Genomic DNA, 13,270 nt, shown 5'->3' with positions numbered 1-13,270 from the left:
AAGTGAATAGGCAAATAGGTGAAGTGAGATTTGAAAATAGTGAAAGTAGTGAGTCAAAGAATTGTAAAGGGGGAGGATACAAACCTCAGGGGATTTGGCATCTGGCAGGAAGCCTCACAATACAAGAACCAGGGAGATCACTAGTGAAATAAGTTATCTTTTGTGTGTATGTGAAGCACTGTTTCCCCAGAGTCTACCCATTGTCCTCATGCTGCTGATGTCTCGGGGAAACTTGGAAACAGAAAGTGTCTCTAAGTGACCCTGCTTGCTTGCTTGCTTTGCCTCTCGCCTACCTGTCAGTGAGGAAGGCGCAGATCAGGTCTTTCGCTTCTTTGGACATCTCCATGTCATTAGGGAAGGTAAGACTATTTTTGTGGTCCATGATCTTGCCGTATGTTCCCACCAGGGACTCCGTATAAAATGGAGTGTCACCTGTGGGAATGCAAAGGAAAAATGACTAATGAAAGGCAGAGGAGAGGAGAGGAGAGGAGAAGAGAGGAGAGGAGAGCTACACACCAACAAGTAGCTCATAAATGAAGACCCCCACAGACCACCAATCGCACTCGCGTCCATAGTAACCAGTCCCACCCTGGGACATCAGCACCTCTGGCGAAATGTAGTCTGGAGTCCCCACAGCTGTCTCACAGCGGACCATACCAGACTGGAAACACACATGTACGACCACACACAATTAAACATACATATAGAAAACACACAGACAACCAGCAACAGTGTCAGTTTGGTAGTAATGCAAACAAATACAAATACGTGTATGCAAGTAAACACACAAACATGCACACAAAAAGTTGTTCTTTTAGGCTGCACTTCATCTATTCTCCACAAGAGGGCACAAATCTATGTCTTTCTCACAGTCCCTCTCTATCTCCGCATCTATGTGTCTGCTTTCCCACACATACAGAGTCTCACATTACTATCTTATTATCTTTGTGCATATTTCCATGATGTCTTACAGTCACTGAAGAATTCTTGCATTTCAGCTTAGCACACAACAACAACTAAATATTTTGGCTCTTGTAGCTTTTAAAATAAAAACTACACTTTTGGTTCAAAACCTCCTTTGTGGACCAGCCAAATGTACCCAAAAAAACCCTAACATTTCCTTATTATCATGGGGTAATTTGGTCCCCACACAAGGCTAAATAACACACACACACACACACACACAACGCACACAACACACACACACACACACACACACACACACATACACAGACACACAGACACACACACACACACGCCCATGGCTTGCCCACCTTGTCCATCTTCATACAGGTGCCGAAGTCTGCGAGCTTGAGATGGCCACTGCGGTCGAGGAGCATGTTGTCGGGCTTGATGTCACGGTGGATGAAGCCCATGGTGTGGATGGCATCCAGCGCCAGCACCACCTCCGCCGTGTAAAAGCGCGCCCACGACTCAGGCAGGTCATAGTTCATGGTGAGCGTCACCAGGTCTCCACCTGGCATGAACTCCATCACCAGGTAGAGGTGGCGTTCGTCTTGGAAGGCACAGTACAACTGTACAACATCAGGGACAGTGAGGCCAGTTAACATGAAACACTTACAATTAATTGATACTTTATTCTAGCTTCTGATACCAAACTCAAGAGAAATCAACCTTCAGGTTTCAAAACTAGAGATATTACTTCTGCAGTGCAGTGCACTAAATAACCTAATCACGCTCTTATAGGAAGATGTTATATTTGCCCCAGAACTGCTGGTTTTGCACCAAATGTCTAGTAATTGCACTGGAATTGTTTTGTATTTTATATAATTGTATTATACTGGGTTGTATGTATGGAACTGTCTCAGTTTCACCTATTTGTAGTGGCTAAGGACAACTAAGCATGTTCATAAATCACTCTATAAATGTAAATGTAAATATAAATGTTCATTTTCTGCTGACTTTAAGTAAATAGCAAGTCCACATCATAATGGAATCCTGGAGAGAACTTTTGCTTCCTGATCAGGACCTACCCAAGACTGACTAGAATCTCGATTCATCATTTGTATCTCGAATCATCATGCAAATTGTTTTAGAACCAACCCCAGTATATACATATTTAGGGTAACAGCAAAATTATATACAATTTTTTTTCTTAACTCTCCTGTGATCTATACGGCATATGCAAAAGGTTTTCTAGGAAATACTTAGCTGAAGATCTGTGCCATCTTATTCAGCATAGCCCTATATCTGAAAGTTCCATAAAAGGTCTCACATTTTTTATGAGTGACGATCAGGCTTAGTGCATGCATGCGCACTTGCGCGTGTGCATGTGCAAACAGGAGTATAAGGATAAAGATGATTTCTGAACTCACCTGCACAATCCAGGGGCTGTTGGAGAAGGCCATGATTTCACGCTCCTCCCAGAAGAAGGCGGAGTCAGAGCGCTTGATCATCTCAAACTTGCTGAGCTGTTTCATAGCATACACTTGTTTGGATACCTTGTGTCGCACCTACATGCACACACACACAAACACACACACACACACACACACACACACATAAATATCACAGCTTTAGGCTTATGAATTTATCAAGTATTTTCCCCACAGATGCAATAAATAACAGAACTAGCCTTCTAGAGCAGCATGCACATACTGCAGATCACTAGCTACTTTTGCCTTTACTTTTATCAGTACAATTTGTTTGATTAAAATAGATTTGTGTTCTGCCGAAGTAATTTCTTAATAATGGGGAAATTATATTATCATTCCCTAAATGATTACAGGAAAACAATTTAAGGCAAATGGTGATTGTATACATCACAACTGTACGGCGCTGTCACCCAACATCAGTGCCTTAAAGGTGAGGGGAGAACCTGTTTATCCTGAGGTTAAGTATTAGCTGAGGAATGCTGAGAGAATGGATCAGATGAATGCACTGTTCTAGAGTGATGGGTGAGAATCAGACTGCCATGCAGCCCTGCAGGAACCTGTACAGGTCTGGTGATCAGACTAGTAACTGAGATCAGACTCATTTCACCTGCTCTGTGTTTCACGTTCAGGTTACCTGTATGTTTAACTGGATTAGGCTGGATTCTGTATGCTTAAACTTACTGTAGGACCGCCTGCAAAAGGTATAAAACACACTAATGAAAGTTACTCAATGATAGCTAACTTCAGGTGATCAAAGAACAAGTGGCGGGTGTCGACAACTATTCTGTGATGTACCTGCTGCCAGTCTGAAAAAAAAAAAGCTTTTATTTTTAGAACATTCCATTCCAAGTAAATGTTTTTTCCCCATTGTTATTTCTCACCATCGAAACGTCATGTATGTTTTTGTTAAGAAACTTTAACATTAGGCTAAACACTCTATGCTTTCGAACAGATGCTGCATAATGTCAGGTTCTGTTGATATAACAGAGATTAACTGCGGACTCAAACTCTAAATGGTAACCCAGTGTGAGGGCACAGGTGCGCAGTCCATGCACGGCTCTCCACAGGCATGTACAGACATGCTCAGGCTTTCCTGGCATTAACACGACGAAATGGAAAATCAGTGCCCAAGGGCAAATAGCACCTTGTTAGGAGGAAGGCATTGCACTTCTCTCTTTTCTCTCACACACACACACACACACACACCTGAGCAGTTACTCACCAGCTGTACGGCACCATAGGCTCCCTTGCCGATCAGTTTGATCCGGTCAAAGTCGTCAAGCCTCAGCTGCAGCTCCCTCAGATGGCCAACGGCCTTCTCGTCTGCACAGGCATCGCCAACAGGCACTCAGGTCATCTCATCTACACCACCATTCTCAACTAGGGCATAGACCCCTACACACGTCAACCTCACCCTGTCCCCGTCATTATAAACGTGCATGAAGGTAAGGCAATGATGCTCTTGGGCTTGAAGGAGTGTAATGCTTCATAAGAAGTGTGGGAAGTTGAATGGGCTGTATAAAGCTTTGGTGAGGGGGGTTCACACTGGACCCAAACATTTGTAAAGCTGCTTTGTGACAACATGTGTCATAAAAAGCCTTATATAAATACATCTCATTTTGACTTTGACATTGGTTTCAAATAGACAAATAACCTTTTTTTAATGAAAAGCACCACTGAAAAGATTTGGCACTTTTGAATTTCTTATGAAGAGCTACTTAAGTTGAAATATTTTGGCATTAGGTATTAGAGGCCTTGCATTCTGTGTGTGTTAGGAGACTTACATCTGTTCAAGAAGGCATCAATGTTTTTGTTTTTCCTCAGTGCAGAGTGATTCAGATCAAGGGCCAAGGCATTCACGGAGTCCTGTGCAAATCAAGAACAGGCATTTAACCCATTTAACAAGACACTTGCAAAAGAGCTTCACAAGAGAGCTTCACCAGGTCTCAGTCATCAGACTCAGGTCTGTGGAGTGTACTGAAAGGTATTGAAATTATAAGACCCTGCTTAAGGTGGTTGAGGGTATGTTGACTACAGGTGAGACTCTGGTCCTTTTCACAGCATATATTTGAGGTATGTTTTTTTTTTATTCTAAAATGTTATAGTTCTCTATGCTTGCCTCTCTACACTGCCCATGTCACATCAATAACAGTTCAAAGGGCTGTTACGTCAGATCTAAAAATAAGAACAAATGAGATCTCCACATTCAAATTCCAGTAAGTATCCTTCTCAGTAACAACACACACACATCCACATTTGTGTTCATACTTTGCCAGCAGGTGGAGTCATATATGCTATGTAAATGTAACCTAAGCCTAAAACATAACCCTAATATCAGTAATCAAGTTTATCTTTGTCTTTGTTAGGGCATTCCCCCCCCCCCCCCCAAAAAAAAAAAAAAACGAATAGAAACGCACACACCTTCTCACTTTCATCTCTACCCCTTTGTTTGCCATCTCTCTATCCCTAACTCACCTCGAAAACATGTGGCTACATCATTAATATCTCCCTTACACAAGAGCCACAGCACGGTGGACACACATACTCTCACACACACACATACACACACACACATACACACACACACACACACACACACACACACACACACACACACACACACACACACAGCGGAAGGAAGTGGCAGGAGCTCAGAGTGCTAGAATTAGTTATCTCTCTCCTCAATTGGAGGATGTGACCTCAGCTTCCTGAATGGTTGTTTCCCTCAAAAACAAGAAAAAAAAAGAGATGAAGTGGGGGGCTGGAAGAGTGTCTGGGTGGACAACATGGAAGTAGCCGAGCTACAGCCTCAAACTAAACTTCACTAGCACTAGAGATTAACATGTCAAATAAATCAGAGCTGGTAAAGAAAGTCTTTCATATCAGATGTTAAATATATTTTAAAATAAAATAAATAGAGCATTACGAATCAACATTAACTGTTAAACAGTGTTTTCTTCCTTAATGTTTTCTTGGCAGCTCTAACAGGAAGGATGATCTTAAAACCAGCTAAGCCTTTGAGAAAGGGTTGTCAGATGACCTTTACACAGCCAGCCGGTATGGGATATCGGGGGTTTGGCTAGGTCTTCTACGCATGGTGACGCACGTCACACAATAACTCCCAAGCGTCCTGGTGCTGGCTATCACTTCTTAATAAAGAGCGTAAGAATGGGAGTGATTTGTTCAGCAGCACTGGTTTGTTGCTGTTGACTTTGATGCATTGTCAAAAGTGGAGCCACTAGACCTACATATTCAATGTAAAAAAAAAATTTAATTTTAAAAAGAAGAAGAAAAAATAATTAATTTTCCCAGCCTCCAACATGATCTTTTACATGAGCACAACACAGAAACTTATTTGTGTGAACACTACGTCTTATCTGCATAGAAAATACAGATGATTTGTCTATATTAGTGGATACGGCAAGGAGAGACCTTCGTGTCGGTTCGTGAAAATCTTACTTTGCAACCTCCTCCAACCCCTATTTTACTTCACACAGTTTACACTGCTTTAAATGTACCTCAAAGCAACGCGCACACCTGCGATTAAATGCATACGGGTTAATTAAGATGGAATGATGCTTTGTGATTAGTTAACACACAGATACACACTGCTTGGAAATAGAGCAGTCGAGCGTAGACACGCTGTAGAGAAGGGCGTGTTCCCCCACGCAGAGATTACATCAAACAAATGCAGATAACAATGAAAAACGCACGCTTGACACTTCCGCCAGTTTGTCCATACTATTAATATACGCTTTTACGCTCGATTTCAAGTTTTGTGTATCTTATGGCCTTGTTTATGAACTATGCTGTTTTTACAGATTCGGTGTGAAGTTCTTAAAGGAAGTGTAACACTAGATGAGAACTGGTCAGGTAGCTGGGATATTTGACCGGGTGGTGGTAAACGTATCCCTGTAAGACTGGTTTAAGGAGATTTACGAATGTTTCTTTTTTTGGCTGTACTTTCTCTAAATTATTAGCCAAGCTCAATCCACCAGAAGGTTGTATGTATACAGTACAGCGAAGTAATACACGCACTTATCTGCTCACCCGGCTCCGAATTAGTCTAAATATTTAATTACCATAATGTACACATACAATCTGGATTTATATAGTCGTATAAATTGATTCAATAGAAACACGTCACATTTAAAAGAGGAAAGGTTCATAGCACAAATTGAAAGGTTAGGGACAATAGGGCCGTCTTTTAATCACTGAGTGAAGAGAGTTTAACAATGTACCCATGACCGGCAGGTCCTTACCAACAAACTCTCCAAATTCAGCGCTGATCGTTGGTTTTTAATCATTGACTCCAGTTTCTTCAGACGGGATTCGAGCCGTTTCTCCGCTCCGGACGACATAGTGACAATGCAGGAAGGTGAAAGTCCACTGAGACATGTGAGAGCTTCAAACCCGAATACAGGCTACCTCGGGTACCTGCCGAAATCCAGGATTATCCAAATGAATGATACGTCGAACTTTTTAGAAAGTGAAAAAGTCAATGTTGATATACATATTTTAACAATTACTCCAGAAACCTTCTGAGTAGCCTAGACTATGTCGCATAAAAAACCGTAGCTGTCAGTCGCGTAGTCACTATTAATGCCTTTTAAAGTAAGGTAAATATATAGTCTCCTAATCTGGGACGTCTTAAAACGCCTACTTTTGCCCTGTGCGCTTTGACTTGTGTCGCAGCCTTGGTCTCTTTTTGAGATTCAGACGAATAATGTGCGTGAAGTATTCAGGAGTCTAAAGCGCATTTGTCTGTGGTACTACCGTTCTTGGCTCTTGTTGACCACCCCCACGCGGGCGCAGGAATTCTTCCAGTCTGATCTCACCCTGCGCTTTTACCGTGCCTACTTTTAGCGCTCCGTGAAAGCGGTTGCGTCGCGCAGTAATACGTTTGCGTACTATGAGGCTATTAATACACAATTACACGTTTTCGTTTTCACACTTTATCAGACTTTGCCCACGTATAATCGTTCTTGCCTTTAACAGTCATTAGGTTAGACACTATTTTATGTTTGTTGCACATTATCGTAAATCAGTGTGTCACGTACAGTCATTTATCAGGTTCTGAAAATGTTGAACTAACCTTGTTAGCCAAAACAGTCATACGTCCACGGGGGCTGGCAGTCTCACCAGCCCCCCGGAACACATGTTTTCCTACCCATGTAATCACCTGAAGCACTTGAAGTCAAATGATTCAAATAAAGCAGTTACACCTAATAAACACTCGTTTTCAACACCACGACCCCTCTAAATTACACGTGGACGTTTATTTATTTTTTGTAGAATATCATTTAAGGCATACAGGTGTCAGGACGCGGGGGGCTGTGCGACAGAAGAAACTACTGTGTCATCTCAGCTGGATTGTTTATCATCTTGCGCTTCGTGAAATGACAAATGAAGCTTTGAAACACTGGCAGTCGAAGAAATTCGCTGATTATAAGAATAAGCAGATCAGAACCGAAACAAGAACCAGATGTGTAGCAGGAGACAAAAGACTTTCGATGGCAGATTGTATACTTCAGACAATAATCATTAATAGGTAAAACATCTGGACTGACAGAGAGACCTGTTTGTCCAGAGTCCTAAAGTCTGTTTGAGGATGAGTAATTGCATAAGTGTGCCGCAGGCTTTTCAGTGTACGCAGGCAGAGTAATGTTGGGCTGTACACACATCCTCGCAGACAGTGATGCCTTCACAGTGCATCAGAGCAGCTGACTCCACTCACTGGCAGATCATTAACCCAAATTAAAGTTAGGAGCAGTCTGGATTCTGCTGTGAACTCACCCCCTTCACACAAGCACCACACGGGGGCTACGTTTTCGTGCATTGGTATACTTCTTTCTGTGGCATATTTCATCGCATGGCTAATCTTCAGTGTTGAAAGTAAACTTCTGTCTTCGCAAAGTTGTGGAAGGTGTTGCAGGAAGCCAGAGGCAGGTCAGCGCAGAGTCCCGGGGCCACACCCACTTGAGGCACGCAGCGCTGAGCACAGCCAGTGGGGCTCTTCATTTAATATGGAGGATTAACCGATAATAGCCTGCTTTCCAAACATAGATTAAGTCCAGTTCAGAAATGATTATTTTCAGTAGTTCATTATTAATCTTTTTCTGTATGTTTGTCTGGAAAATCACCTCCAAACGTAACATTTATTAATCCTTTTTGTAATTACAGAGGTTTTATGCTATTAAGTGCTCTGCACGCTGAGTCTGTGAGCAGCTGTCAGAATTCTTTCAGGTCTGTACAAGAACTGGTGCTGAAAAGTGATTTTTAACAACTGGTTCCTTGTGCTTGGTCTTGTGGAGATAATGACTGATTTGTATAGCAAAAGTAGTGTGCGTAACCTCTTCCAAGCAAAGCTGGATTCCTCGGTGAAGTATGGCACAGTGGTAGGGTATGCATACCTAAAAAACAAGAAGTCAAAGACTAAAGCTTCTCAGAAATGCTACAGAAAAGATCATATAATCTTAATGAACAACATCTGTAAAGTCTTCTCTTTCTATAAGACATCAGAGAAAATTATAATCTCGTTTTAACTCATGTCAGACTCTTAGGAGCGCTCTAGTGGTAGAACACATAACATGCAACTTAGTTGCACTCAAGAGGTTAGCATTTTCAAACCAGCTGTAATGTAGATTAGATTTGTAAATAAAACAGAAGCAGTTCTACTCCACAGAAGTCAATATTAAAACGAAACTGTTTGGCACTTTTCGATAAACAAGATATATGTGAAGAATAATCTTGTTTAATAATGAAGCACAGAACTGAACTTTTTAGAAGATGTATACCGTCTACAAAGTTTTGGTAAAAGTGGTTTTGGTAAAGATCTGTAATAATTCAGGCAGTGAAGATGTAGTGAATAAAAAGAGGTATTTCTGGGACTTCTAATCTTGTCTGAGGCCTTGATGGACATATGTTGTATTGATTTTTAACACAGTTACATCTCCCACGATGCTCTAGAATCATGGGCTATAGTACTGAAATATTTATTTTATTTCAGAACAGTACCGTAGTATTTGCGGTTCGTTGTATCGTTCGTATTTTACCACTAGGTGGCATTGATGGGTCGGTAAATGGAAATGTTGCAAGATTAAGTGAGGAAGCAAGAGAGCGTCAAACTGTGATTGCATAGGGTGGTGGATTAGGGGGAAAATATTTAATGCGCGACAGCTTAGAGTGCGGCTCGTCTAGTCCACGTTTGTAACCTGTTTGCATCATGTCGAAGAATACTGTGTCCGATCGATTCCGGAAAGTGGATGTGGATGAATACGACGAGAACAAGTTTGTCGACGAGGAGGATGGAGGAGAGAACCAGCTGGGTCCGGATGAGGCAGAAGTGGATTCTCTTATCAGACAATATCCTTTCGTTGGCTAGCTGTGGTCAAGCATCTCCACCAGAGTCATTTTAACTCAATAATGTTGCACTTTCGCAGAATAATCTATCACGGGGGACTAGTAAATTAGTTAGTTTCGGTTTAGGATGCGGTTGGTGGATGGTAAGGTATCTAGTTAGTTATCTTAGTTGGCTGAATATGTAACAGATGTCTTCGTAGTGATTGTTGGGGTTAGCTCGCTATTATGTTCGCTAGTACATTGTACGACGATGCAGACTGCAAACCAGACAAAACGGTCTTTAATGATAAATCATTGGTTAACAACCGACATTAACGAGTAAAGACTAACAGTCCAAATGAAATAATTTCAGATTTCAATCATAAAAAGCCAGTTCGTTCCTGCTGATCAAGAGAATTAGTTATTTATTCGAGAAAAAAGACGATTAGGCCATGCGAAATGGCCGTCCAGAGTGTGCTTCAAAAAAACAAAAAACACCCACCCACTCAAGCGTTTGTTCCTAAATAATAGGTCTGGAGATGGGACTAGCTAATCGCAGCTATTGCAGATTACTACAAAAAAAAAAAAACGTTTAGTGATTATCTTCAATAGTCTTTCAAATTAAAATGTACGCTTTGCGCCAAAGGCTCCCAGGTGCGCCTGTTAAGGTACAGACATTGCAGGAAGGCTGATTAGAGCCTGCGAATGTCCAGACATGCCTCGTAACCACATTCCTGGCATAGCCCCCTTTTTATGCTTCCTAAGGAATTGCGCTCTCTCCACCACTCGGAACTCACGTTTTATGCTGATATGTCATTTATCGCTACGGAAGCACGCTAATTTTACTTTAAACGCTTCTTTAAAACACACTCAGTTCGTAACTACTCTTAGTTGAGGAAGTTGAGATCATCTCCATATATGTCCATTTTGGAAGGCATTAATACATTTCCTGGTTTTGACTGACCCCTCAAACTGCTCCTTACTCTTACATAGGTTCCTGCTTTTTAACATGGTAAAGCATGTTTGTTGCTGTGATGAAATAAGTTTTGCTGTTAGTTTATTGATTTTTGCAATGGGTTTGCTGTTCAGGCCAATGGTGTTTGTTGTGTTTTCCAGTCTTTGAATATTTTTTTTAGTCCCTAACACATTCTTTAAAGGGAACCTCATGGAAGCTTTGCAGGCAGTCCTCAAAAACCCACCAATCAATACTAAGAACCAGAATGTCAAGGTGAGTCTGCAGAGTCTGATTGGATGAGTGGCCTGTCAGTGAGGCTTTTGACTACCATCTGCATGACCACAACACACCAGATATGATCTGAATAAAATGTGTAATTTTTCATTAGATTCAGAGAGGACCTTTGATATGCATTTCCTGTGTATGTGTAACTTCTGCTGAGATGCAGCTCTTCCATGCACTGTCATTATCCATTGAAGTTTCTAATTCTGTTTGTGCTCTTCCTTGGAAGCCGTGCTTGTCACAAAGTCAGGAGATGGTGCCTTAATTCACATTTACCTGACACTTTTTATATAAAGCGACTTACAACTTGAGCAATTGAGGGTTAAGGGCCTTGCTCAGGGACCCAACAGTGGCAACTTTATGGTGGAGCTTGAACCAGCCACATTCTTTTTGCAAGTCAAGTACCATAACCACTGAGCTACCACTGTTCCTCAGGCCTGTCTGCCAAACCACACACTGACATTGAACAGGCGCTATAGCTGAGGCATCTGCGTTTCTTTAGGACCGTGCTGAGGGGCTAGTGCTCAAGGTTCTCAGTGCCTTCAAAGCCAGTGACGTAGAGAAGGGAGTGCAGTCGCTGGACAAGAATGGCGTGGACCTGCTGATGAAGTACATCTACAAGGGCTTCGAGCGGCCATCGGAGAACAGCAGTGCCATCCTCCTGCAGTGGCATGAGAAGGTACTGCACGCCAGGTGATGCTGTTCGCTTTGCCAGATATTTGGCACATGGCACAGTTTGGTGCATAATCCATCTTGACAGCTCTTTTATGCTTCTCCGGGGTTGAACCGGGAGTGATCGAGAGGCTGAATTGTGCATTGCTTTGTGCTTCTCTGGCAATGGAGCTGAAGAATACCGTTTCGCTTAGAAACAGTTGCTTGGTTTTTATAGCAGGTCAACTGATAAAGTAATGGAGTGAATGCTATATATCCTTAATGTAAGACACAGCTCTTGAGTAATGATGCAATGTAGTCGTCACGGTGTGGAGCACAGATGCTCACAGTGGTCACGTTCTTCTCAGGCTCTCTCTGCAGGAGGAGTAGGCTGTATCGTAAGGGTGCTGACTGCCAGGAAAACAGTCTAAGCGGCCGTGCCTGATCTTCCGACCTTTCAGACGGAGAAGCGAGAGCAGCACCTGTTGGTGCATCCAGAACAAGGAGACGACTCCCCCGCTGCTGCAGACAGCCCAATCTTTTGATGCTTTTTATTTATCCAGACTGACCCTCTCTCCCGCTTTCTCCTCATCTCTTTATCTTGCTCACACAAAGTGCGCACGCGCACACACACACATATATTGGTGCCATTAACTTTATGGTAGATTTAGCTTCTCTCAGGAAAAATCTTAAGGCTCTTCACTTTAAGAATCCAAGTAGCTCATTACAATTTTATACAAAAAAAACTTTTCTATGATTTAAAGTTTCTGCCATTATACTTCCTAAGGAGACCTTGCCCTCAGTACATGTGTATTTGTTTTTTCCTGCTGGTTGACTTGACATGTGGTCATTAGGTTCAAATGCCCAGCCACAGACTGGGGCAAGCATCTTGAATGCTAGTGTGACATCAGCTGGGCCTGATTAGGCCCACAGTTCTGCTGGGCTACCTCTCACTCCTACCTTGTCCTGCCCTTTAATACCAGCTCATCATCAGTATTCATTCTTAAAATGACCAAAGGGCATTAGCTGCTTTCTACACAACAGGAACATATTTCAGCATTTTCCACTGTGCAATACAAATTAAGCATATAGCAAAATCTCCACGTACTGACTGACCACTGTTGTTATTCTCCTAGGCAGATTTATGAAGCTTTCTTATGAAGTCACTCTCAGTGCAGATCTTACCTACTTGTGTCCTAGGAAGCAGCCATTTCCCTAATCCTGTTCTTCGCTAATGCTCTCATTGCTTATTGATTTTGTTGGTCGTATTAACTTTCATCTTTTACAATATTTGTATTTGTCTTAAGCCATGGTTCTACTTAGCACTAACTGCAAGTCTGTAAAGTCATTGTTGATTTGACCATAACAGTTTGTCTTCTAAATCATGTTTTCAATTGTTTGTAATGAGATATCCCTGTTTAAAAGTAGACTATCACTGTCTAAAATTCATTTAAGAACTAGTGAATGCAAAATTTACCTGGACAAATGGACCTGTCTCTTTGATGCAAAGTGCGGACAGTCTACAAACTAAACTGGTGTGAAAACTGCCTTACTAAATATTACTTTTTAATGTTTGTTCTTTTGAAATGAAATAAAGATTTATACATACAAGTTGAGTACCATATTTCTGCACTGTACAAGGAAC

At 41.8% G+C, this 13,270-nt stretch overlaps 2 protein-coding genes across 11 annotated transcripts in view; one reads left to right on the top strand and one right to left on the bottom strand.

Moving 5' to 3' along the window:
* Positions 1 to 7,253, bottom strand: part of LOC113588491 (rho-associated protein kinase 2) — a 28,723-nt gene extending 21,470 nt beyond the window's left edge. For 5 of the 9 annotated variants that reach the window (XR_014116681.1, XM_081695586.1, XM_035528921.2 and 2 more), the window contains exons 1-7: positions 6,659 to 7,166; positions 4,181 to 4,262; positions 3,619 to 3,719; positions 2,337 to 2,474; positions 1,275 to 1,535; positions 517 to 661; positions 294 to 432 (exon numbers count right to left, since the gene is read on the bottom strand). Coding sequence is in view for 8 of the 9 variants with exons in the window: in XM_081695586.1 (XP_081551712.1) it covers positions 294 to 432; positions 517 to 661; positions 1,275 to 1,535; positions 2,337 to 2,474; positions 3,619 to 3,719; positions 4,181 to 4,262; positions 6,659 to 6,757 (965 nt within the window). In the remaining variant the exon portion in view is untranslated. Of the gene's footprint in view, positions 1 to 293; positions 433 to 516; positions 662 to 1,274; positions 1,536 to 2,336; positions 2,475 to 3,618; positions 3,777 to 4,180; positions 4,263 to 6,658 lie in introns of those variants that run through there. The other 4 variants (XM_081695585.1, XM_081695584.1, XM_081695589.1 and 1 more) reach the window with 4 other exon arrangements.
* A 2,242-nt stretch (positions 7,254 to 9,495) lies between these two features.
* Positions 9,496 to 13,236, top strand: arpc5b (actin related protein 2/3 complex, subunit 5B). Of its 2 annotated transcripts, none has more exons than XM_081695594.1 (4): positions 9,496 to 9,762; positions 10,894 to 10,965; positions 11,477 to 11,667; positions 11,994 to 13,236. In XM_081695594.1, the coding sequence occupies exons 1-4, from the start codon at positions 9,622 to 9,624 to the stop codon at positions 12,013 to 12,015; spliced, it is 426 nt and encodes a 141-aa protein (XP_081551720.1). In that variant the 5' UTR covers positions 9,496 to 9,621; the 3' UTR covers positions 12,016 to 13,236. The 2 variants fall into 2 exon arrangements, with proteins under 2 accessions (XP_081551720.1, XP_081551719.1); XM_081695593.1 differs by having other exon boundaries at positions 9,502 to 9,762; positions 11,477 to 11,653.
* The last annotated feature ends 34 nt before the right edge of the window (positions 13,237 to 13,270 follow it).

This window comes from Electrophorus electricus, chromosome 2 (genome assembly GCF_041902795.1).
Source record: "Electrophorus electricus isolate QZ-2024a chromosome 2, ASM4190279v1, whole genome shotgun sequence".
NCBI classification, from domain to species: Eukaryota; Metazoa; Chordata; class Actinopteri; order Gymnotiformes; family Gymnotidae; genus Electrophorus; species Electrophorus electricus.
This window is presented reverse-complemented; position numbering and strand designations above follow the sequence as displayed.